Source organism: Apodemus sylvaticus, chromosome 5, assembly GCF_947179515.1.
Source record: "Apodemus sylvaticus chromosome 5, mApoSyl1.1, whole genome shotgun sequence".
Taxonomy (NCBI): Eukaryota; Metazoa; Chordata; class Mammalia; order Rodentia; family Muridae; genus Apodemus; species Apodemus sylvaticus.
The window spans coordinates 161,398,837-161,426,147 of record NC_067476.1 but is presented as its reverse complement, the minus strand read 5'-3'; the positions used below and the strand labels follow the sequence as shown (position 1 = coordinate 161,426,147).

General features: G+C 52.3%; 1 protein-coding gene across 1 annotated transcript in view; it reads right to left on the bottom strand.

Annotated features, from left to right (window-relative positions):
• The window catches only part of Phactr3 (phosphatase and actin regulator 3), a 197,198-nt gene that overhangs the window by 57,280 nt on the left and 112,607 nt on the right, over positions 1 to 27,311 (bottom strand). Inside the window, exons 2-4 of the mRNA XM_052181740.1 lie at positions 21,327 to 21,488; positions 17,313 to 17,390; positions 7,449 to 7,634 (exon numbers count right to left, since the gene is read on the bottom strand). Coding sequence (XP_052037700.1) covers positions 7,449 to 7,634; positions 17,313 to 17,390; positions 21,327 to 21,488 — 426 coding nt within the window. The remainder of the gene's footprint in view (positions 1 to 7,448; positions 7,635 to 17,312; positions 17,391 to 21,326; positions 21,489 to 27,311) is intronic.

Here is a 27,311-nt window from a genome sequence, read left to right as displayed (position 1 = left end):
AGTCTGTTCCTGGCCTCCTTTGGATAAAGATGTAGAACCCTCAGCTCCTCCTGCACCATGCCTACCTGGATGCTGCCATGCTTCTGCCCTGATGACAATGGACTGAACCTCTGAACCTTTAAGCCAGCCCCAACTAAATGTTGTCATTTATAAAACTTGCACTGGTCATGGTGTCTGTTCCCAGCAGTAAAACCCTAAGACACACCATGTTGTAATTTCTAACTTTTACATAGTCCTTTCAAGTTTATGAGGATGCAACCTTTATGAGGATTGGCTGTCCTAATTCCCCATGAGCAAAATTCCAGAAGGCCTTGCAGAATTGACAGCTCTGTCACAATGGCCATCCGAGTGACCATGAGCTGAACCCCAAGCTCTGTGTTCTTGCCCTGTGTGGATGCATGTGAAAACACTGTTTTTTATTTTCTCATGATTTAAACTGTCCCCAGCAGTGTCAACTGTTAAAAGAAGTTTTCCTTTTAAAGATCTCTGGACGCTGGGACAATCATTCTACCCTGTTAATTATGTGTGGTACCTAAGGCCTCCACTTAATTTTTGCCCTGATAATATTAAAATAAGCATTCTGTATTTTTTTGAGGTAAAAATGGTCAGGAGCTCTAGGAGGAAAATGGAGACAGTCCATCTTCTCTTAAGACACAAATGCCATGGCTTGTTGGGTCTTCTGTGTTTTGTAAATCACACAGGGTGGTAGATGACCTGTCCCAGAGCCCATGTCTTCACAGCCAAGTTCACAGGAGTGACGAGTGGGCTTCGGGGCACACACTTACTCTACCTGTTCTCAGTCATGTAGAAGACATGTTACTACAATAAGCATCTGCACAGGGCTAGATGTGCCCACTCTGCTCTGGCTGGGTTTGCATGACTCCCTGTCCTGATTACTTCTGGGTAAGCATGTTCTCTGGGAAGCAGCTCTCAGTGGAGTGGAGGTATGATAAGGCCTAGAGGTGTCTGGGGACTTGAAACTCTTGTCTGGGCTGGTCACTGGAGGCTCCACTAGGAGAGATGAGAGCTATGTTGTGGCAGGTAGATCTCTTCTACTTAGGAAGGGGCTTTTGTCCTTGATACACCATTGTAGTGGGAGATAGGCTGAGCTCCACAGCAATTCCAAGGCTCTGGTGAACTCTCTTGTCCCAGATAGTGGTCCTGCAGATTGGGAACAGACAAGCTAGCTTCACCCTCTGAGACCTTGTTTCCTCCCAGGGGCTTGGATGCAGCATCTTGGCTGGACTTCATGTTTTCTGTCTGAGCACTGACACAAGAAAGGTCCACATGGGGACAGGACAACCTGGGCCTGGGGCTCTGGTGATGGATCAGACAATGGGGTCAGCACAGATCTGTCTGCTATGCTGGAGCTCCATGTGGAATCTGACTGAAAACCCCCTACTTGGGCCAGTCTCATGTCTCTTTAGGTCATGGACAGACCTCAGTCTGTCTTGTGTGTGTGTGTGTATCTGTCTGTCTGTCTGTCTATCTGTCTGTCTGTCTCTCCATTTTAGTAACTTACTGCATGGAAAGCAATCCAAACACTTCTGAACTCACGTGCTAGCACTTTTGCCCAGCTTTAGTTATATCTCTGTAGACGTGCAGTCCAGATACTCTGGAGGCTGAGGCAGAGGACCACAAGTTCAAAGTAAGTTCAAGGCCAGCCCTGGTAACTTATCAAGGCCCTGTCTCAAACCAAAAAGGAAAGAGGGCTGAGGATGCCGGGCCCTGGAGGAGCACCTGTCACCTGTCTAGCACGTATATAGCTATATATGAGTTTGATCTCCAGGACCACAAAAACAAATGCATTAATGCAAATGGACTCATTAAACACTGTCATCAGAAGTGTACCTCTACAGTCTGGCACTGTTCTCTCTTCTACCTGGGAAGTCTGAGTCAGCCTCTCATCATGGCAACCCTGCTGAGTCCCTCACTAACCTCCAACTCTCCTCTTGGCTTTGGCTCCCACACTTCCCAACTACTCTGCCCCTAGTTCAGTGTTCTTCATGAACTCTGGACCCACTCCCTAACTGCAGCAACATGCACTATGCCTGTGTCTTCCTCCGCAGACACTGGCTAGTCACTCCCAAACCTGGTCCTCTGACTTCAGCATCCATCCAGCTTCCCACTCTGGGATCCTCCCCTCCCCATGGAGGCCACATGTATTTGCAGCCATCTCTTTGGTTTTTACACTATAGCGATGGTAGCCAGGGCCTCGATGGGCTAAGCAAACGAAGGCTTATACCAGATGCCTTGTTCTTCTCTCTCTATGTTGTGTACACACATAAACGCATGCATGGGGGTGGGGGATGGGGGCAGGGCAGAGCTTGACAGCATGTCTTCCTCTATTGCCCTCTGTCTCCCCTGAAACCCGAGATTGCCAGTTCACTGGCCAGTGAAGAGACTCCAGGATCCTTTCTCTGTCCCCCACCACCCTGAGTTGCAGACACATGCCACAGTATTTTTCTTCTACATAAATTCTGGGTCCTGATGCCTGTGAAACAAGCACTGTACTCCTTGAGGCTCCTCCCCAGATGCCTATCACACCCCTAAGACTCTTCCCCAGACTCCAACCACACCCACTGAGCCAGCTCCACAGACTTCCACTGCACCCACCCACCCACCCACCTCCCCAGGCTTCCTTTTGCCTTTTATCTTGAGCAAGACATCTCTGTATTGCTTTAGCTTGAAATCCTTCTGCTTAACCTTCCTAGGTGGGATGGCAACCCTGTACCTGCATACAGGGCTCTGACCAAACTCTTGGCTGGTCATGAAGCCCTGCACCGTTTCTTCCACTCACCCACTGTCCATCACACTGCCGAGCGTGGAAGAGATGACATTTGATATGGAAAGGATGGGGCAGGACTGTATCGGCTGGTGGGCCATGTGGACTCTGCCAGGGGAAGGCGGGGACTCTGCCTCTTCCTGTGCTGTGTCAGTTCCACCACCACCCCCTCAGAGATGCCACATGTCCCCACAGAGAGCTACCGAAGCCTCCAGGGACCTACCTGGCTTACCTGGTCTCAGCCAGGCTTCCTTCTAACCTCCAGTCCTCCTAAACTAAACCATCCCCTAAGTCAGAAACTAAAAGTTTCTCTGCCAGTACCCCTGTAGACGGCCAGAGGGCAACTGCTTTCAGCCGCGATTACATGGGCTTGGCCACAATTATAGCCTTTGTTGGAATAGAAAGCTCCGGAAGGTCCGGCCAACCCAAACAGCAAAATCTTTTCTGGCTTCACACCAGGGTGGACATATGGCTACCTCTCACTCTCATCTCTGCACTGCTCAGTAGAACCGTGCCCTCACCCATGGCTTAGCCATAGCCACCAACGGCCACTGGCAACCAGCAAGTAGCTGATGTGATCTGAGGCCTGAAGTTTAATTGTTTCTGGCTGATTAGTCACGTGACTCAGTGGCATGCACTGAACAGAGGATGATTGCAGGTCCCCTGAGGAAGTACTAGGGTCCCAGGGCCACCACTGTAATCAGTGGGAGGTAAAAGGAAGGGGTGAGACTTGGAAAAGGACTGACACCTAATCTCGCCAGCCCTGATAGGGTACCTGATGGTCACACAGACGCAGGCGGTGGGCAGGATCCAAACTGGAGCCTACAGTTTGGCAACATTTGCTCTAGACCTCAGTAACAACCAACATCTAGAATAGTCCAGAAGTCAAATAAAGGTTTACCTTCTTCACGGCTCTAGTTTGGTCTGTAGAATGTTCTGGATAGGACCAAACCCAGACTCTGATATTTAGGAACTCTGTGGTCTTGGGAAATCAACTGTTGTATGTTGACTCTGACAATGCTCCCACCCTCCCCAGCGCATTGTTCCCTCCATCCCAGGCTCTCTGCTTGAGCACTGGCTTCCTAGCTGCTGGGGCTATTTGGAGAGGGAGTAGGGACTCTAAGGGGTGGGATTTAGCTAGAGGAAGAAGATCTCTGAAGGACAGCTCTTAAGGTTTATTGCCTTAAGCGTCTACTTCCTATAACTGCTGCTGAGCTGAGAGGAAGCAGGATACCCGGACACCCTGAACCGGACACCATGAACAACACGGAGTTGCCTACCATCATACCCTACCCACCATGATGAGACACCCCTACTGTGATGACATGCCCCCACATCCACCATGATGACACACCCCTCACACCCACCATGATGACACACCCACACACCCACCATAATCACACACCTCTCACACCCGCCATGATGTCATACACCCCTCACACCCACCATAATCACACACCCTCACACCCACCATAATCACACACCCTCACACCCACCATGATGACACGCCCCCTCACACTGTCAGCCAACGTAGCCCCTCCTCCTGGAACTGCTGCTTTTTGAGCATTCGGTCACATGATGAGTAAGCCTGGAGACTTGACCTCTCTGGACTCCATTCCTCACTTAAAACACAGGATGTTGTAAGGCAACACTGAACATGCAGGATATGCTCACCAATACCCCTCTCTTTAACTAGTGCATCATGAGGAGGCCCAAGCCCAGACCTGAGCAGGAGCCTGAACCATCCCATGGAAGTCAAATGCTGCTTCCTGCTGGGCAGGAGATATAACCTCCCTAAAAGGGAGAGCTGGGTCCGCATGGAACCCCAGCCAAAGGCAGGTTGCAGCCGGCCCATTCGACAGCATCCACACGCTGGACGTTGCAGTATTGATACAGATGTCATTCCTTCTGCACATGCGCGTGCGTGCATGCACACACACACACACACACACACACACACGGCATATACAGATATACACTGGCATGTATTACATAGATGTAAATACACGCACACAGACAAATCCATACACACAAGCAGGCACATACACTCACATACAACATACATACATGTGTACACATACACGGGTGGGGGCTCTTGGGTTTGTGTGTGGTGAGTGGATGGGTCCTAGGCCAGGTTGACTTTGAGTGCCATCCTCAGTTTGGGCTGGCTGCACAGCAAGCTCCCAGAATCCTCCTGTTTCCTCACCATCATCCTCGGGATTGTAAGCACACCACCCTGTGCCCAGTGTGTTTATGTGGGTCCTAGGAATCGAACCTGGGCCCTCATGCTTTCATGACCAACACTTTACCACTGAGTTATCTCTAGACCTAGGCAGGAGTCTTTTCTTGACCGTGGGGGCAACTATGGCAGCCATGACATCTGAATGGAGCAGGGGGCTGGTAGACCTGGATCCATGAGGAGAATGGGATGCCTGCAGCAGAATCCTGGGCCTGCAGGGCAGGATGAGGCCCGGGTGTGACAGAGGCTTTATGACATGAACCAGAAAGGAGCCCTTTGAAGCCAGGGCCTACGACAGCTGCATGTGCTTTCCAATGACCTCTTTCCCTGACCTCAGCCAACTTCAGAAAAAAATCTTGTTTTTTTTTTTCAGACAAAGCACTAGACCTTAGCCCTTCTAGGTGTCTGAACGCTGAGAACGGCAGTGAGCACCACCGTAGAGTTGCAGGATTCCAGGGCAGTCTAGCGCCCACAAGGACACCATGAGGAGCTTGCCCAAGGTCAGGGGGAGAAGCCGAGGATTGAATGTCTGCATGATCTCTACACCTGAGAATCCAGATTTCTCTGCTGTCAGGTGACATCTGTTATGAAATTAGCTCAGCACAGAGGGACAGGGCCCAGATGCAGCTGCTCCCTCAGGCACCGAGCAGGACGTGGGACAGTAAGGAGAGCTGACAGCTTTGCATCTGCATCTGGCCCTCCCAAGCTCCATGGGAAAGATGAGGGCCACAGTCGCCTCAAGCTTCACTCGCTAAATATAGAGACCAGACGGCAGGACATAGGCTCGCCCCTTCCTTCAGCTTCCACAGGAGGCAGAAAAGCCCTGGACTTGGAAAACCCCCAAAGTCAGACATGGGCATCACCTGGAATCATTCAGAGCCAAGAAGGAACAAGGAACTGAGAGCCACAGCAGGAGCTGGGAGCAGAGACCCAGCCATCTGGGGCTTGAAGGGGAAGTCCAGGGCTGGGAGCAGTAACCACAGAATAGAGGCTCTAATGCTCACTAGAACGCTACCAAGCACAGCCCTCTGAGGTCAGTGCCTGGGACTCAAGGTGAGACAGCTGGGCAGCAGCTGGGGCTCTTCTTCCCTGGGTCCTTAACTCCTCAGACTCCAAATCCCCACTATGTCCCCAAGCCAAGTGAGACTCAGCAACAGCCATTCAGAGGCAGAGCTCATGAACACCATGAGCAGCCACTAACACTGAAGGGAGGCTGGGGACAGACAGCTGCCAAAGAGCACCCCGCGGCTCTGGCTGGGAGAGAGCAGGCCAGGGAACAGACAGTCGTGGGACCTAGAGCAGGAGCTCAGAGGGTTCACACCCTAGCCTGGGTTCCCTGGAAAGCTGTGGGTTTCTAGTTCCAGTCCCCATACTGTGCAGCGTGGGTCTAGCCTAGGACAGATGAGAGAACAGGCTCCCGGGGAGATCTCTCTCTGAAGATGGCTTAAAGTGCTGCTCGTCAGGGAGGAGAGTGCGGCCTGAGCTCCGGTGTGATTTGCTTCTTCTCTTCTCTGTTAAAATGAAAACACCAGCCTAGTCCCCACTCCCCCAACACTGGTACCAAGTTGCTATGTGCTCCAGAAAACCCTGACATTAACCCTATAACTTCTCCTATGTAACAGAGGGCACCAGTGGCCAAGCAACAGAGGAGCCTCATTCAGGCCACAGCACAGCACGGCTCTCCTGCCACACACACCCACTCTGGCATCACTCAGGGAAAGATGCCATCTGCTTCAGGATTAGGGCACTGCCCTGGGACATACCCATTTGCGGTAGGGGTTGTGTCCCCTGCATTTGGTTGACCTCAGGAGGCATGTGGCAAGAGGTCACCCAGGGCTACTTTAGATCTCTCACTCCTCCTCCACCCAACTTGGGAGAAACTGGAGAAGAGTTCAGAGGTGGATAGCCCTGGGCTTGTATTTTGATGATAATTCCACTCCTCTGAGGGGCTGCAAATGGGGAGTTGCCTTATGAACCTTTTTCCCACCATAACTTTTCAAATAAAGGTTTGAGCCAATGATTGGGCAGGAGGAAGAAGGAGGAGCTGAGAGTTTGGGGGAGGAGAAAAGGATGGAGCCAGGAAGGGGAGGAGCCACAGAGGATCGACAGAGAGACTGCAGAGAGAAGCTCATGGCCTGGAGAAACCGCAAGTTCTATGGGATAATATAGATGGGAATAGAGTAGTGTCCTGGGAGATCTGCCCGGTCTAGGCTTATAGCTTGTATTGTAACTGATTGAGTTGAGATTTCTTTTAAAGGGGTAAATGGGTTGGAAACAAAGTAGCAACTGAGTTCTAGGAAACATTTAGGTCTACTAGCCACCAGACCGAAGGAGGCAGAACTAGAATACAGCAGTCTTGACAGTAGAGCCACCGCCCAAGTCCTTGGTTAGGAGTGCTCAGGCCACCGGGTCTCCATCTAGTACCTGTGTCATCCAGATGGGCATCAGAGGACAGCAGCTCATCCTGGGAGGCCTGATCTGTTCCACTGGCCGAGGGGCTTCTAGGCTGGACACCCTCCGAGGTCAGCGTCTCCTGCTCACCAGCGGGCGGCGGCTCACTCTGCGCAGGTTGGGAGCCTTCCTTGGGACTGCATGCCTTACTTTCAGAATCTGCAAAGAAATCCAGCCATCAGCCATGCGGTGCAGACTTCCACACTGTGCCTCTTTCCACGCCCTTCACTCACTCAAGAGGCGCTTCCTACAAAGGGCGCCACGGATGGCTTGATGTGGTTTCCCACGCTCTGCTGGAGTCTCTCTCTCTACGCTGTTGCCAGAGGAGCCTGGTACCCTACATGCCAAGGGTCCATTCTTCCCATGTATCCTAGTACTCCCACACCTGTGGGAGATGGGTGATCCCCCCACCAACTCCCACCCCTTGACCATGCACTTTATGGTAGCCCTGCCCAGATCTGCAACCTCCCTGGGGCTCATGTGTTCCACAGGACCCATGGACTTGGTGAAGAAGCGCCTTCAACATTCTCTCTGCCCCCACTTGTTCCCTCCTAACCACAGAACTCAACAGCTGGACAGACCATCTGACACGTGGCAACAGATGTTCACTGCAGGTACTGCAGAGGTGCTAGGGTTGTTACCTAGTGTGGCTACAGCCATTCATCTCTGTGCCACCACTGACTGTCACTCACCAAGAAGCAAATGTCCATCAGTCACCTATGTGCCTAGAGTTTATTAAGACAGATGCTGCTGTTTGCCCCAGATGGCGAGTGTTCTAAAGACTTTACCATTATGATGGCAAATGAAACCCAATATGGATCAAAGTCACAGATAGAGGGAAGATGAGTGAGAATTTACATGGCAGGTTTCCCGGGATGAGGGCCATGCAGCCTTTCATGGGGGCTTCAGAAAGTCCAGCCCGCTCTGAGGCTCAGCTGCAGAGGTATCTGAGGGTCTGTCCCCGGCTTGACTTGTCACCCTTAGGAGAGCCCAACCTTTTGAGGATCAGAATTGAAACAGGGATCCTAACACAATTGGACCTATAGGCTTAAACATTTCTCAGGAAACTGGGCTGGGAGGGAAAGGCCAAAGCCGTGGTAGTAGACAGGCTCACTTCCCAGAGAGGGGAGTGGCCTTGTTCTGATGGTTTACCTCACAGTGAGTCACCTCATACTCCTATCTCCATTTCATCTTTCCTATAAAATTACAGCTCAGATACAGGAATGGCAGAGAGGATGAAAAACTTCCTGTCCCCCAGTTAGGGCCAAACTATAAGCCTGAAACTTACCTGATAGCTTGGGCTGACCAGCCAGCAGGTACCAGAGGCCCAGCAGCCTTTGCCTCCCCTGTGCTGGGCTCACAGGATGGCACCACACCTAGCTCTTTTACTTGGGTCCTGGGATCGAAATCAGACCCCTCTGTGTGGCAAATGCTTTACCAACTGAACTATCTCCTCTCCTAAATAAACCAGTCTCCCATTGCCAATATCTGTCACCTAACTTCTTCTGGATTACGGGGAAGCTGAGGCTGTAAGTTCCTGGGCCCCTTGTGCCTAGTAACAGAATCACTACTCCAGCCACACAGCCAGCTCCAGGGAGGCTAATCAGAATGTTCCTTCTGAGTTGCCAAGCCCACTCTGATGGGGGGCTCTCACATGGTCCCCCAAGTGAACCTCTTGGTCCCTGGTTTATGGAGACGGGACAGAGTGTGCAGTGTGGTCTGTAGTGAACACAAAGGGCGCTCTCCTGGTTGTGGCCTCCCATGCTGCTTCTCCACAGGAGTAGAAGATCAATTTATTTCAAGGTCAAAATTCCCCTTTGCTGGCCAATCTAGCCATCCATCTACTGGGGTCCCCAAGACTACTCACTTGCTCCCCACCAGGACAGAAGCCCACCATCTCCCTAACACACACCCCAGCCACTGCTACCTATCAGAACCTTAGTTTTCTTGTCTACAATGTGGGACCAGTGTTACTGCAGGCTTCCCTGCCTTTCTGTGGTAAGTAATATGCTGTAGTATAAGTGAGCTGCAGGCACCGGGTCTCCTTGCTACTGGTGTGGTTTGTGAAGAGAAATCCAACACAACTGACCCTATCCCTGTGTCAACAGTAGCCTCAGGACTGCACCTCTCTGTGAGGGTTCCTCCCAGGCCCAGGCTTCCTGCCTGATCTACTTCCTTCTGTCATCTCTCTGTCTCTCTGAAGATCTGAAATTAACTTCCTGCTTATCTCTCTCATCCGGGTACTTCCACCACCACTGTGGAGAAGGGCGGAAAGGCCCACCTCACCAAAGGTCCGGATAGCTATACCTGGGGTGAGCACCTCTTTGGGCCACATCCCCTGCACAGAAGTTCTGGAAAATTTAGCTGCCTCTTCCAGAGACAGTCCCAGCAGCAGAAATTCCACGGTGGTTACATACTGTTGGTCCACACAGTGACCACACACCACTGGTCCACACAGTATCACACACTGCTGGTCCACACAGTACCACACACTGATGGTCCACACAATGACCACACACCGCTGGTCCACACAGTACCAGACACTGCTGGTCCACACAGTATCACACACTGCTGGTCCACACAGTGCCACACACTGCTGGTCCACACAGTGACCACACACCACTGGTCCATACAGTACCACACACTGATGGTCCACACGTTGACCACACACTGCTGGTCCACACAGTACCACACACTGCTGGTCTACACAACGACCAAGCACTGCTGGACACATGGCCTGCTCTTCCCTGTGGCTTGCTCTCACAGAACCCCAGGACAAAGGGAAGCAGGCTCTGGACCACATCCGGTTCCTGGCTCTCACTACCAAGCCAACCCTGGGCCAGAGTCAGACCCAGAGCAGCCAAGGACATAGGATCCGATGTCACCAAGCTCAAGACTGTGTTTTTAGTCCCCTGTGACTGACTCTCTTGTTCTCAACACACCTCTGTGACAGTCACAGTTGCCAGGTTCCCTCAGGCACTGTGAAAATGTCATTACCCTGGAGAGATCACATGACATGATGCTGATCACAGGGACATCATGAGACTCTCTGGAATGTGAATACTGATAAGTCCAACTAGTTTCTATGTGCTAACAAGGAAGGATGCAGTGTGTGGTACTGCGCTCCTGTGCACGTATGTGTGCATATATATGTGCAGAGACATCCCACAGAGTGCCCATGTGCTTTCACTGTGCATGCGTGCTCTGTGTTCATATGCGTTGTCTGCAGAAGGTGTGCTCACTGTGGCTACTCAGTGAGACAGTTGGACAGACAGACAAGAGGGCCTGATCTGCAGTCACTATCCAGTCAGGACTGGAGATTCGAAAGAGGCACTTTCCCTCCATTTGGCTGACAGTGGTCCCTAAGGAATTGGAATTCCCCCAGGAATCTCATGCTGGGAGGAGGAGAGGGCTGAAGTCTGTGCCAGCTACAGGGGGAACAGCCTGTTAAGCCACCTTGCTGGAGAGACAATGATGGTGGGTATGGCCACACCCTGAGGTTTGCTGTCTATCCTCCTGCCTTTTGTTTAAAGCTAAATCTCACATCAGGACTTGAGGACTCTGGGATGGTTGATGAACCTGGCTTGTTGGACATTGTGCTACTGCCACGGTGAGAGACAGGTGAACGGGAGGTGGGTCCTGCCACTCTGAGCCCCTCTCTGCCCTGCCAGGTGTGGACGGGGGTAGCTGTTCACTGCTGAGGTGGACTCAAGCCTGAGAAAGGGACCATGTCTGCTGTGATTTACAACCATGCCTCATCATCATCACTATAACAAGCCTGCCCCTGAAAGGCCCAGGCCCCCCAGTCCTATCCACCGCTGCAGGCTTGCATTGCCTGCATCAGTGTCTGCAGCTCAGCACCTGCAGTCCTGTTCTGGGCTATGCACAGAGCTCCTGCCCAGAATCACACTCGGTAAGAAGCTACAGTTCCAAAAATAGTCCTGGTGGCAGGGGCTGTTACTAAGAAACGCTGGGTGGGGCCAGGGTAGTGGGGGGTGTGGCTAGTGCCCCATCCTCTGTCTCTGGGTCAGCTGCCTCCTCCGGCCAACCTTTGTCTCCATCTTTTCTCAGAGCTGCAGGAGGAACATGCTATGCATGTTTTGTACATGAACCTCTATGAAAGGGACCTGACAGAGACATGGACAGAAACACGCACATGCATGTTCACAGTGGGAGCACATGTGTGCATGCTGGGTAGTGTGCACGCAAACCCACAGAAACCGGGCAGACTTTTCCACTGTCCCACTCCCCTGAGAGCCTCGAGACACGCATGCCAATGAGCACAGCACTAATGTAATATGTCTCTTATAAAACACCCAGGGCTGGGATATGAGAGTCCTTAGGCCACTGAAGAAAACACCAAGTCGATGGGTACAGGGCAAGGGAAGGAAGCCATTCAAGGAATGAATATTGTCTGCCCCAGAAATGAACAGGACCCTGCTTCTAATCAAGGAGGTGGATTGGAGACAGTCCCAGACATCAGGAAGGCAGAGTGGGAAAAGGTCACCTATCCTCATAGCAGCTGTGTGAGTGTCACAAACAAGTTACCAGCATATTACCAGCCCATGTGAGGAATACTATGCAGCTGGGAACACTAGCAGCACAACAGAGATGCAAGGGACAAGAGCCATGGGACTCACGATGTGCATTTGTTAACCTTGGGGTGGAGCTCACACTCCTGGCTATCTGCAGGATCTCTCCTACCAGCTGTGTTCTGGGACCAAGAGGTCTGTCCACCCGACTTTCAGAGGCAAGCTCCGCACATGTGCATGTGTTCACGTGCAGGTGTGAGTGTGAGGTGCACGACTTTCCAAGACAATGGCAGATTTCACTGCTGGGCATTGTGTCTACTAAGGCTACTGGGCATGTCTGGAGACATCCATAGTCAGGTCTTCCCTCCCTCCCTCTTTTTGCAGCTCCTGAGCTGCCTGGCGGTGAAGTCTGGCCTCAGTGTAACAGGCGCCATGAGGGCAGTCGACCACAAGGGGGCACCCACGGCTGCATATTGCTCCCACTCTCCTGGGAGAAAGCAGAGCTGAGCCGGAATCCACAATCCATAGTGGGAAAAGCTGTCCCCACCCCATCCCCACATCCACAGCCACCACGGGGAGCGGGGGGGGGGGCGGGGGGAGGAATAGGTGCTGTGATCTCCCCAGTAGTCTGTCTCACACTGAGTCCTGCTGGGCTCCTGAGCTCCTAACCTGGGAAGGTGCAGCCATTACCAGCTGCCACGAGAGTTCTGGGGGATTCGCCATGCCAAGTCCAATCCAGGCAAAAATAAAAGCTGCCTGAGGAACTTGGTTCTGTTGGGTGAAGAGTCAGCACTTCACCCAGTGCTCTGCACCTTTACTTATATTCCATGATGCATCTTTAAAACAAGATAAAAGACTCTGCCCCCTGGGAGTCCTGGGGGGAAGTTCCCTGCCTCCAGAGCTAAGCCTGTGGCTCTTGTCCTTGTAGCCTGTGTCACCTGGTTTTGCTCACAGACAAGGACTAGTCCCTGAAGATTCCCAGGCCCTCTCCCTGGGACAGCCTGGCATGTCCCTGTCACCCAGGCCTGCTGCATGCACACCTGCAAGAGGGAAGAAAGGGCATTTGCATCAGAGTCCCTCATCTTCCTCGCTGCCCTCCAGCCCCTTGCCTTCTGGTCTCTTTCTGGAGCCCCTGCACCCTGGGGCCTGGTACTCACAGCTCCTGGAGGTGCTAGTGACTCGGTCTCTGACATTCAGGACCAGGTACTTCCCTACCGTCGTCTTTCCCCTGAAAAGCTAGAGTCGGCTGGGAAGGCTTATCAATGCATCAATGCATCAATGCGTGGCCCCTAGAGTGCTTAATGTAAGCACTGCTGATAGCAAAGGACTCCTGAAAGTGCCCGGGTAGGCACAGAGCACTAGCCTTGCACATGGGAGTCCTCTCCTGGAGTCCATGTTCAGTGCGGGACAGAATTAGCTCTCAGGTACTCCTTGTGCAACCAAAACCAGCCGAGGCTCCTAACTCACAAGCAACATTTCTCAGATCTCCTGCCACTCAACCCCCATGACATGGCTTCTAAGTGCTCCATGTGTGTCCTTCCTTATGGCTATGACTTGTATCTGTAGCCCCCCATCCCCCCATGCCTGTGTCCTACAGGCTCTGTATTCCAGGAGACTATGCCTCAGCAGCTGATATGTCTGTCAACGAATGCAGACCCTGGTACGTAGTGGGTACTCCATAATCATTTGCAGTGTCCGTCAACACCAGGATGTTCAGCTATCTAGGATGAAGACTGCTTTGGGCCACTCTGGTTCCTGGCCCAGTCCCTCTGCAAGATTGAAAGGGTGGTGTGTGGGAGGCGGGCTGGGCCCGAGCCAGCCTTCCACTGTTTCCATGTCCCGAAACTAAGAATGGATCTCATATCTTTAAATGGTTGGGAAGGAAACCAAAGGAAAGATAATGGTTCGTGATTCATGAAAAAGATTGAAAATTCAAATCTTGACACCCATAAATGAAGCTCTCTGGCACACAGTCATGCCTGCTCAGTGTGTGTTTTTTCTGTGGCTGTTTCTGCCTCAGATGAGCAGAGGTGGGTAACCACAGCAGACTGCATGTCCCCCTCTGATCAACCGGCCTCCACAACACTGGTGGGGATTTAAGTCCTAAAGTCATAGGTTAATGGCATTTAGAAGATGGAAACTCAGCAAGATAGTCACATGATTGGGAAGTGGTTGGGAGGTTCTGTGAGGTTCTAAGAATGGGGTCTAGGGTTGGAGAGAGCCTGAGACTGAGGCAGATAGACAATGCTCATGCACAGTTTTAGGCACATAACACCAGTTCACAAGTGTTGTATACTGCCTTGGCACTCTGCTGGCAAGAAGGCTGTCTTAGGGACTTATCACCACAACCAAATACCCAATGAGAAACTCTTCATGGGGACAAATGATCTGAGTTACCATGCATCATGCTAGGAAAGACATGAGTGTGCCGGTTACTCTGGGGGTTTGGGGGGCTTGCAAGCAATCCCCCTTTGGTGGTCAGCAAACAGAGAGAGACCTGGCTAGAAACAGGACTAAGGTATAAACCTCAGGACCCACACCTCAGGACCCACACCTCAGGACATACCTCAGGACCCACACCTCAGGACTCACACCTCAGGACTCACACCTCAGGACCCACTTTCTAAAATAGTACCTGCTGTGTAAGTATCCCCTGCCCCACAATGCTGTGTTCAGACATCAGCCTCTCCAGAGTCATCTTATTTCCAATCATCAGGCCGCTGTCCGAGGTGAACGTTCTGGGTCCACACCCTTGAAACTCCAAACTGTGAGCCCAACAGACCTCTTTTTTGTTATAAAGTTTTCCTGCCTCTAGCATTTCATTATAGTCATAAGAGGCAAACATAACCCCAAATCCTAAAATATTTACTATCTTTTTCCTGACAAGGTTAGCTAGTTTCCCCCTAACTATATCTTTAAGCTTGTAGGTGTGTGATATAGCTTTCAAGACAATCCACTCCAGACCCATTGACCTGAACACTCTCAATGCCCTGGTCTGACCTTGCCCATCACACACACACACACACACACACACACACACACACACACACACACACGGAGTTTAGTAAATCCCATGATATCCCTCCTAGAAGTTTTTCCTTTCCATTATTCAAACTAGAACCTTATTGTTGGCCACAATCAAACTTCCCTCTTGACTTCCCTCTTATTCATTGAATATAACATTTTGAAATTAATACAGTTGTTTTTATTCCCTGACCCAAGATCTAAATGAATAACCCGGGGCTGTGGAGACAGAACAGTCAATAAAGAACCAGCCCTGCAAGCATAAATATGGAAGCACGGATCCCCACAAAGGGACGGGCACAGTGGTGAGCCTTGGCATCTCAGCACCGGGGGCAGAGGTGAGGGGATCTGTGGAGCTCACTGTCCAGCCAGCCCAGCTGAATCCATGAGAGACTCTGTCTCATAAAAAGGCTGAGAATGAGCAAGGCAGTGAAAGGCCTGATGCGTGAGCATGTGCATACATGTTCATACATGTGCATACTTGTGCATACATGTGCATATGTGTGCATACATGTGCATACATGTGCATGTGAACCCTTATGCGGGACACATACACCACCGACACAACTCTGGATACTTGGAGGACCCATTCCAAATTAAAACCACTTCGTATTTCTGCTCAGCAGTGGCGTCCCACCAACTCCAGGAGAGTCAGAGTGGAGCTTTCAACATCTTCAGGTCATGGGCCACGGGGCAGAGCTTCAAGCAGAACACAGCACGGAAGGCATTAACCAGTCACCGCAGCTGGTTGCCCCCTGAACATAGCATCATCATAATGCATAAATAAAGTCATGAAGGGAGATGACGTGAGGAGCTAGGTCACAACTGGGCTATGGGTTTCAGCCACATCAGAAAAGACTCACTTATTTCATGGGTTCCCGTCCTAATTCCTGGTACTTGGGCCAAATCGTAGACACGGGCGAAAGGGGAGATGGGAGTTCAATGCATGCACACAAGCGCTGTGGTCTCCTCACTAAAGAGGCGGGAGCTTGCTCCAGCCCAGAGAGATTTTTAGAAGAAGGAGGGATTGTGAGCCGTCCCCACCAGCCGAGACTTATAGACCCAGAAAGCCACAAAGTATAGAGGGCAAGGGTCAGGATTTGATGGGACCCCAACATGGCGAGAGAAGACTGTACTTAAGTGTGGTGGTCCCCATCACCTGTGCTGCGGACATTGGCCAACCTGAGCACACAGACGTGGTCCCACAAGCACAGCCTGGATGAAGCCTGCCGTCCAACGCTGGGAGACCCATGAGTGCACTGGGCTTTTGCTCACGTGCTACAGCTGCGGGTGGATCAGCAAACTGGGCGTGACATCAGCCCTCAAAGGTAAGGTATGAGGAATGCCTCACCCTGCCTGACAGTTGGAAATGTTAGTCATGTGGCCATCATAGGTGCAGTCACTATTTGTTCAAACTGGGGATCTATGGTGTGAGTGTAAAGAAAACTTGCACTTAAAATAAAGGCCATGTCTGCCACTTAGAGACAGACGACAAGATGCTCAAGGAGCTTCTTCCACTTCATGCCCTGGCGGCGGTCACTGGGAATGGCTGAAAGAGTAACCTCAGGAACTTTGAAAAGGAGGCTAAGCTACAGTCCTCAGACCACAAAGGGGAGGGAGAGACCGACCTAAGGGTGGGGACGTATTCCGAAGGACTGACCGGACTGACAGTTGGCCACCAACCTCATCACCTAACAACCGATTACTTTGTATGTAACACTGTTCTGCAGATCACATTGTGCTTAATGGCGACAGCCCTGAGGAGAGAGGGTATAAAGGCCAGAGAAGGCCTGAGCAGCACGAGGTGCGAGGTGGTTCTCTCTTCACGTGCAGAGGCCCCAGGACACTGGTTTTATTAAAAATTCCTCATGTATTTTGCATCGATTTCCATCTCCACATAGTCCACTGGGGGGGGAGGGGTCTGGTAGGCTAAGGCTGTTTCAGTCTTACATATCCACGGAGGAGGGGGTACTCTGCTACCTCGGCTCCTGACTGAAGCCATTGGTCCACCCTTGGAGGCTGCCCTGGAGAACAGTTCCCTGCCTGGACACAGGGCGCCCCTTCCTTCCTCTAATGGATTTCCTGAGTTTTGGGAGCCGTCAGACTTGACAGGCTCCACCATGAGCCTCACAGCCCAGAGGCCCCTGGGACCCACATCTCAGTACCCTCTCTGCCTTGACCCCACTGCCCCTGGAACTCCACTCAGTGCCCTCTCTGCCCTGACCCCACTTCGGTCCTCCATCATCCCAGGGGTCCTCCGTCCTCCCAGGGCTCCTCCTACCTTGCTCCATCATCTCCAGCAGCCCCTGCTTGATGAGCTCCTCCCGGCCTGGCCTGCCAGCCATCTTCTTCTCCAGTGCTGCAGGACACAGAAGCGTCTAGTTAAGACACAGCCCACAGCAGCGCAGGCCCACCACACCGCCACCATGTGTGCTTGGGTGAACAGGAAGAGACGAGGAGAGACAGCAGATGTCTGAGACTGGGGACCTGCATACTGCCCGAGCCCAGGGCACAACAATTCTGACTTTACTACCTAAGCCATCTGCTAAGCAACATCCCAGACTCCAGCCACAGGAAAGTCGGTTCAGGGCCATGTTTGAGAGATCACTTGTGCAATGGACTTTCACAATATCTTCCTCAACTACTGGCTCCTAGATCATATTCACCTCTACCCTCTGTGACAGGTGAGGAAGTGCCCTCACTGCATCCCAGAGCTCAGGCTATACTTCTGTTGCTAGTGCGAACTTTCACCGACTCTCCATCAGCACATCTCTCCTGAGGAAACGTCTTCCAGCCAGCCCAGGACAGGAGCATTCAGAGGGTCCACCCCCAGAGGCACTCTAGCTAACCCTCTTCGGACTGCCCTTGGGGTATTCCCAGAAGGCATGCTAGGCCACAGGACATGCCTGCCCTGACTCAGGTCCAACCAATGACCCAGAGCCAGAGGAACCACAATGTGCAATTCTGAAATAACCCTCCTGTGGCCTCCTACCCCAAGGCCAAAGGCACCAGCAATGGAGACTCACCTACCTTCTCCTCCTGACTCTACATCCCAGGCAGGATCTCATTCCTACAGACAGACAGACAGACAGACAGACAGATACACACATACACACACACACACACACACACACACACACACCCCTTTCATTTGTCCACAGATGAGCCTCAAATACAAAACCAAATAGTTTCTTTGAGAGCCTGGAGCAGAGTCTGCTGGTCAGTGGGGTCCCAAAGCCACTGGCTATGCGGCACACTCTGACAGGTGGTTAAGAACACAGCTGGCCTACCTGTCAGAGCTCAGAGTGCCCACCCGGGCTGACAAAGCAAATGGTATGTTCTAGAGTATTTCCTGAGCGTGGATGTCAAACCATGTCCTGAATTCCCTGCTCGGAGCACCTGGGGACAAACCAATCTGTCCCCGTCCTTGTAGAGGCTGGGATGACAGGGCCTTCCACACTTTAAGCCTCATCTCACATTGGCTGAGCCCCTACTGTGTGCACTGTGTGTTGGCAGAGCTTTGACCAGGACAGGTCTGGGCTCTGCTTGTGACAGAGCAGACAGATGTGCCACGTGGAAGGTGGAAGTGTGGAACAGAACCAGGGAGCCTATTGGGGTCACCTGCATGAAAGACAGACAGGGATACAGGATGCTTCAGGAACAAGACACTTTCAGCTGAGGTCCTTTCAGTAGCCTCAACTTCCGAACCAATTTCCAAGAATCACTGGTGTGGAGGAGGGGACGATGAGGGTGGATCAGAGGACAGGCTGAGGGGGAGGACAAGCTGAGGGATGGGGAGGAGGAGGACAGTCTTGTGGGGAGAGAGGGAGAGGGGGCCAGAGGCACTCAGGTTAATCCTGCTTTGATCATCTCTGGGGTTTTCCTACTGGGCAGGCTGGAACATAGAACATGGCCTGCTCAACCTCACGTCTGACTGATGACCCAGAGTCGGCTAAGGGCAGAAGACCGGTTTGCTCTTTAAAGCTTAAAGGTCCCTGCCTCATCTCATCTTAATGTCAGAACTGGCCATGTTAAAATCTACAGCTTCATAAAGGAAGGAGAGGCAGGCTGAGGGGGAGGGAGACAGGCTGAGGGGGGAGGCAGGTGGAGGGGGAGACAGGCTGAGGGGGGAGGCAGGTGGAGGGGGAGACAGGCTGAGGGGGGAGGGAGGGAGGCTGAGGGGGGAGGTTGGCTGTGGTGGGATTGTAGGGAGGCAGGATAAGGAGGAAGGAGGAGTCAAGCTGAGGTGATATACCTGTGCTGTTAACAATTTAGGTTAGGAACCCAAGATGCCACCTTGAGGGTCTTTGAGTCCTTCCAGTGTCCCCAGAGCAGCCCGACAACTCCAGGCTGGACCAGTGCTGCAGAACCTTGAGGCCTAGAGCCACTCACTCAATCCTGTCCATTTTCTGATTCCATGCACCTAAAGGTCACAGAGTTCAGCCACCTCAGCCCCTGGCCTCCTGTGCACTGGAGCCCCGTGGCAGGGCCCTGGGGACTGAGTGCAGCTTTCTATCTACTTTCTGCCTGACACACTTGAAGCGCTTGTAAATTCTTAAACAGTTCATCCTGTTTTCATTCTTGTCAAGAATAATTTTGTCAATCAACTTCTTGAGTGATTAAGATAATTTGGTAAGTTGCATACACAAGAGTGAACACTGAGCCCTCAGCTACAGGCTTCCCTTGCCCTCCCCCAGGGCTGGGTACAGTGAGCATCTGGGCCTTTGTCTCCACTGTCCTCCAAGCCACAGGCACGTGCCTCTTCAGAGTTGAGCAGGAAGCTGGGGCCCCTGGGACCCCACAGGCAATAGCTTGAGACAGGCACTTGCCAGGCTTGTCCCTGGGGGCTGGGACTAACTCCGCAAGTACAGCCACCTCACTAATTGCTTACAGCTGCAGCTAATAGGCAAGGGGCTCAGAGGGAGGGCCCTGAGGCCCAGGCTTCTTGGCTTCTGGGGTTGGTGGCTCAGGTCCCTGGGCTTACAAAGAGCCCAGGGTTGGTGGCCAGTGCTCAGGGTCCTACCAGCCCTCCCTGCCCTGGCCGAGCAACCTCCTCTCTGAGTCATTTTCTCTTTCATAAGAGGGGCCCCTGCTCAGCAGGCCTGATGATGTGGCCTCTCACTTGGTCGTCCATCATGGACACCATGCCACAGTGCAGTTCACATGGTCAATGCTGGGGAGGCAGAGGAAACGGGACAACACGGCGCAACCCCACCTCGCACCGCACTGGGACTGGCCGGGTATAAGGGTGCAGTACAAGTGAGTGGGGAACTTTCTGGATCCTTGGGGAGGAGGTGGTGGGGTGAGTGTCCCTAGATGCTGTTTAGAATCTGGGGAGCAAGCCTGTGTGCTCACAGAAACTGCACCACAGCATGGGTCATGGGTCGTGACCCTTAGAATACCACAGGTGATCCTAGGAGCAGGGAGCACAGTAACCAGGCTCCTGCTTTGTCTGAACAGGAGGGCCAGGGCTCAGCCATTGGTGAGCTGAGGGTTTGTGCAGTGTGTGTTCTGCGAGCAGGGATAGCAGCCTTGAGGCTGGGGAGATGGCTCAACAGTCAGGGTGCTGCTCTTCTTCCAGAGGAATTGGGATTAGTGGTCAGCGCCTACTTTGGTAGCTGACAACTATTTATAGCTGCAGTTACTGGGGATATGATTCTTTTTTCTGGTCTCTGCAGGCACCAGGTACAAACATGGCACATGAATCTACATACACACACACAGACACACACACAGACACACACAGACATACATAGACACACACACACATACACAGACACACAGACACACACAGACACATACATACACATACACACACAGATACACACACATACACAGACACACATAGACACACACATATACACAGACACACACACAGACACATACACACACAGACATAGACAGACACACACACATACACATATACATACACACTCATATACAACAAACACAGACACACAGATACATATACACACATACACACAGACACATACACACATATACAACACACACAGACACACACAGATATATACACACACACACACACACACACACACACAGGCAAAACACTCACACACATAAAAGTAAAAGCAAATCTTCAGGAAAAGCCAGCCAGCCGCCCTGAGCCAGAACCAGCTGTTGTGTTAGTGAGGCTGTGGCTGACCAAGTGTGCGCACCACCCTGTGCTGAGCCCACCGGGCAGTCAGTGAAGGACAGACAGTAACCAGAGGGGCTCTCAGTCCTTTGCGATGTGGGGACCCTGGCTCGTGACGCCCTCGCTGCACCGGGGGCTTACCTGACGTCGTCTGCTTCAGCTTCTCATTTTTCTTTTTCCTCCATTTCCAGGGTTTGAAGATCCTGCCCAGGGTGGCCAGCTTGCTGTTCCTCCGCACAGGGGGAGTTCGAATCCCTGAGACCAGAGGCTCTGAGCGTGCTGGGGGAGTTTGGTCCATCTCATCTGCAAAGTGGGAACAGGGAAGAGTCTCAAGGAGTGATTTCAGGTTCCTGGGGACCTAGGTGATCATCTCACCTTAAGTGACCTCTTAAAGCATACAGCTCAGGGAATTGTCAAGGGAATAGACCCTCCCTGTACCTCCTCCTGACAGAGTGGATACAGGAGGCAGAGTAATTCACCAGGGGTGGGATCCACTTGCCTTCCAAGGATACCCTCCCTCCATAGCAGCTGATCACTTGCCCTCTCTACCTTGCCATGGTGGTCTAATGGCTCAATGACTACATGTTGATCTAACTCCTCTATGCCCCAGGACCTTTGTACATGCTGTGCCTACTACCCATGCTGCATTCCTTTCCAGATTTCCTCTTAGCCAGGGATAGCCAAACACTGTCATCTACAAATGTGTTGGGCTGTACCCATAGCTATCCTGCAAGGCATACCTCATGTGGACTGTGGATTAAATACAAACATCAGATGTAAATGTACTCAGATAAGATTTTCCTCCTAGGAAGTCTGTGGAGACTGGGCTGAGCCTTTGACTTAAGCACTATGCACACAGGCATCAAGGAACCACAAAGTCCCCCAAACTGCCTTTCCCCTCCTCATCAGCTATCCAAGAGCAGAGCACAGCCCAGGCCCAGCTGCAGACGGCACACAGGCCTGCCCGTCAAATCCCCACAGCGAACAGCTGCAGAGCAAGCCTGCGCCATACATGGATGGGAGGACGGAGGGAAGTATCCTTGCCCTTGGGTCCCTCCTGGCTGGCAGCTTAGACAAGTGCACGCAGTGGAGAGTGCACACAGATGTTCCAGGAAATTCCAGGTAGTGCAGTGTGCCGTGTTAGACACAGGTAGCATCCTGCAGGGTAGCCTGTTTCCTGCGGCCAGGGTCTGGGTGAGGGGTGCCTAGATCCTGGTCTCCTACTGAAGGACCTCACAGAAAAGCCAACTGGAATTTGCAAAAGTAGTGAGGGAACTTTACTTCAGGAGTGGGGATGCAAGGGAGCAGGGGGTCCCCGAGTCTAGGACCCAGTGGCATACTGTCTCAGGCTCCTTTTGTGGGTTCAAGAGAAGGAAAGACCGGTTACTGAGGAACACAGGATTGCTGTTCTGTTCTGACAAGTTAGGTCGTGTAGTCATTTCTCCACTGTGCATGTCCCTTCCCATCATGCACTGGATTTGTATGCGTGTCTAATTATGCACAGGCACGGGGTGATAAATAGGGGGCTCTCTTTATGTCTTCACTTTTGAGGACATACTTTGCCTTACTGTGAAGGTCCCCCCCAAATGAATTCCGGTCAGATCACTCTTCCTGGTCCCATCCCTGGACAAAAGCGTGCGACTGTCTTTAAGTTTGGTGGTTGTCAAGGGAGGAAAACCAGCCCTCCTTCAGAGAGGAGTATATGTGTAACCTGATACAAGCAGGGGGTTGAGGGGGGCTCAGATTGCTAGGAACACTGGTGTGTGTGTGTGTGTGTGTGTGTGTGTGTGTGTTCAGGCAGGTGACAGAGCTGGTCTACCAAATGTGTTACTAAAAGAGGGCCGTGTGTAACCCAAATAAATGCCCCCCCCCCAGGTCACTCAATTATTCCCATGCTTGCCTGCCTCAGATCCACGGGGACCTGACTCCTCCTCTCCCAAGCCAAGGTACAGATGTAGTTGAGGATCAAGTGAGTCCCTGTTCCTGAGGAAGATAGACCCAAGGAGACTCATCGGGTCAAAACCATGTAAGTGGGAAAGAAGATTCACAAAGGCAGAGGCAGGAGGGTTGAAACCAGCCTGCGCTACATTACAAGTTTCAGGCCAGCCTGGGCTACATTAGGAGTTTCAGGCCAGCCTGGGCTACATTAGGAGTTCTAGGCCAGGGAGACTCCTGTCTCAAAAACCCTGAAAAGGTATGTATGCAAAATCATGCCATACATGCTACTTCTGTGTGCAGGGCAGTGTGCAGGTGCCAGTGCGTGCAGAGGATGCATTTGTAGAGAACCAAATGCTGGCTGTGGGGGCTGGGCAGGGAGGGACAGACCCCAGAGGATGTATCAGAGCCTCTGACAAATGTGGCTTTGTTAGTAGTTTTGTTGAGATGGAAAACAAAGCTCAATGGACATGAACGGACCACAGGAGACAATCAGATCCAGAGCAGCACCACAGCCGTGTGCTCACCCTGGATTCCCATGCAGCTGTCACAGCTCAAACGAGAGTCCAACACCACCCTGGAAGACCCCTGTCCAGCTTGGAGGACCCCCTCCCCGCCCCCGGGGCAAGGATGCTGTCACTTCCACCAGTGAGAAGGACCTGAATCCCGTTCACATGCTTGGACTCAAGCTTCCCCTGACTCTTGGGAAGAAGTTGCAGGCCTGGCTCCAGTTGCTGGACCTTGCCCGAAAGCTGCTTCACAGTACCGGAGCCCTGACACCATGTCCTTGACCACACTGCCACCCTGATCCCCTCACAGTCTGGTTCCATTCACCACCGGGGAAGGGCTGAGACTCCTGGTCTAAACAGGCTCCAGAGCCCTAGCAAAGCCTGCAGAGCCTGGCGGTGCAAGGCTGGGTGTGAGGACTAGGCTCAGAAGTGCCAGGCTCTGGGAGATGGCCTGTCTGGGAGTCAGCCTGCAGAATCCCAAGGGGATCAAGATCCCCCAAAATAGCTTTCATCAAGGCTTCTACAGCCCACTGTCCACCTTCTACCACAGAGTGGTCCATGGTGACCCATCTGCAAAGCAGGGACTGCAGACCTCAGACAGGAAGGGCCAGCCTGTGGCAGATCCCGAAGGTACTGCAACTGTAGACAGTGAGGACTAGCATGTGGCAGCACCCAGAGGTGCTGTGTCAAAGGAAAGCCAGCATTGAGGAGGGCGGAGTGTGGAGTCAGCGACTGATCCCTTGTTGCCTGGGATGGGAAGGGCCAGTGTACTGGCTGGTTTTGTGTGTCAACTTGACACAAGCTGGAGTTATCATAAAGGAGTTTCAGTTGGGGAAGTGCCTCCATGAGATCCAGCTGTGAGGCATTTTCTCAATTAGTGATCAGGGGGGAGGACCCCTTGTGGGTGGTGCCACCTTTGGGCTGGAAGTCTTGGGTTCTGTAAGAGAGTAGGCTGAGCAAGCCAGGGGAAGCCAGTAAAAAAATCCCTCCATGGCCTCTGCATCAGCTCCTGCTTCCTGACCTGCTTGAGTTCCAGTCCTGACTTCCTTTAGTGATGAACTGCAACGTGGAAGTGTAAGCTGAATAAACCCTTTCCTCCCCAACTTGCTTCTTGGTCATGATGTTTGTGCAGGAATAGAAACCCTGACTAAGACAGCCAGCATATCACAGCTGCCGCAGGCTTTCAGAGCAGTGACTTAATGCCTTACTTATTCAGGATAAGCCCAGGGCTGCACCTCCCTGCCACCCCCAGCCCCCTGCAGGTACCACTGACCAGTAAGACCAATAAGTAAGAGGGTCCTGAGACCATTCCCCACAGCAGTGTCATAGGTGGACCAAACACGTGGCAAGCAGTGGGGAACAGAAAATATCGGGGACAAGGACAGCTCAAAGACGCACACATGTCAGTCTTGGACCCTCCTGTCCTTGCCCCCACAGCCACACAGTGCGTGCAGGGTGCAGACAGCCGATCTCTCCTTTCCAAAGGCAATCTATCCCATGATCCTCCCCCTTCCCTTTCCTGCCTCCGCCCACTGGTGCCAGATGGGCATGGAACTGCCAGTCCGTTGGTCGCAGCAACATTCTTGGCACAGCAGGACACAGGATTGGAATAGGCCAAGTCTCCTAAACCTCCAGCTCACGTGATGGAGCCGTCAACAGATGCATTTGAAGGCACAGTCTCCCTGATTCCTCTGCACCTTGTAGCCTTCACCAGAGGCGCACACTATGGAAGGATAATGGAGTCTCAGGGGACCTGGAGGAAGGGGAGGCTGCGTGGGGATGCCCATCAAGGTAACTAGTAGGTTCCCACAGAGACACCAGGCAGGCTCTGAGGGGAAGGGCATGTGTATGGCTCAAGCCTTTTAGCAGCTGGGGCAAAAAGTAGCATACACAGATTAAATGGCAAGTCAGTCAAAATACCCCATTAATGACCCAGATAACTAGGACCCTGGCCAGTTGACCAGCATCTCACGCCAAGAAGCCTACACTAGACTTCCACCCATTCTGGGAGCCTTCGACATAGGAAGCCAGTCACATGACTTCCTGCTCAGCTCCAGTGCCAGAGCTCCCTGGGTGGGGGAAGACAAACAGCCACTGCAGTCTGTGCCCCACCTCAGCCCTGCATCCCCACCGCCCAGCCTTCACTACAGTACACACTCACGGCTGGTACAACTGCTAGGATCAGAAGGCCAGAGGCAACCCTGGCCACTGTCCTGACTGATGTTTACTCGTAGAACAAAGTGCCGGTCATTAACCTACCATCCTTGTGCCCTGTCATTGTCTTAGTCAGGGTTTCTTTTCCCAAGAAGCAAGTTGGGGAGGAAAGGGTTTCTTCAGCTTATACTTCCATACTGCTCTTCATCACCAAAGGAAGTCAGAACAGGAACTCACACAGTGCAGGAGGCAGGAGCTGATGCAGAGGCCATGGAGGGAGGTTCCTTACTGGCTTGCTTCCCTTGGCTTGCTCAGTTTGCTTTCTTATAGAACCCAAGACCACCAGACCAGGGATGGCACCACCCACAATGGGCCCTCCCGCCTTGATCACTAATTGAGAAAATGCCCCACAGCTGGATCTCATGGAGCCATTTCCCCAACTGAAGCTCCTTTCTCTGTGATAACTCCAGCCTGTGTCAAGTTGACACACAGAACTGGACAGGACAGTCATGGTGGGCAGGGGCATCTCTGCCCTTGCTATGACATGTGACTTGCTTCAACATGGGGTGAGGAGGAGTGGGCAGGAGGACCAGCTCCCTTTCCCTCTCCCTTCGCCTCTCCTCTGCCTCACTCATGTCTTCTTCCTCCTCCAACACTCTTGTTACCACAGTCAATACTGTCACTGGCTGGCTGGCTGGCTCACCCAACCTCCACCTCTAGGCCTCCATGGCCAGTGTAGATTTAGGGAAGGGCATCCTAAGTCAGACACATACTCATCCTCACTGCATAGAGGAAAGCAAGGGACACTTTGGCTACTAATCAGACTACATTCTTCCCTTCACTGAAGAACTCATTTATTCATTCATTCATTCATTCATTCATTCGTTTACTCAACCATTCTGCAAATATGCATTGGCACCAGCTGTGCACCAGAGATCCGTCCTATGACAGAGTACAAAGAGAAAGGGAAGGCATAGAGGACCTGCCTTCCTGGGGTTGTAGTGACAGGAAATAGAGACAGGTAGTAGGGATGGAGTGTGTTCATCTAGTGAAGATGGTCCACAACATTCTCCATCTGCCTTCAATCCATCCATCGCCTCCCACGAGTGCCAATCACGTGCTTATCCACGCGTGCTTGTGTGATCATGAAAGCTTCCACTCTCCCCACCCTCATCCCCACCCGAAGCTCCAGGGGGACAGGGTTCTGATGGGGGAGGGGAGGCCCAGTCCTCAGGGTTCAGGGAATGTAGTAAGCACACTACATGCAAGATGGGCACCAGGGAGATCCTGATACAGAGTCTGGGCTGCGTGCTGACCCAGGCAGCAGGATAGGAAAGGCTGTGCAAAGCTGGGCTACTGAAGGCCAGAGAAAGTGGGTGTCCCCATGGAGGGCTGGCAGAGGGTGAGAAGCAGGACTCCTCCTCCTCCGTGAGACACTTGACCCTAATCAACAATTCAGCGGGGAGTTACTGCAGCATCTTCAGCTCAGAAACCCCATAATCTACCACAGGACAGAGCAGTTGCTCCT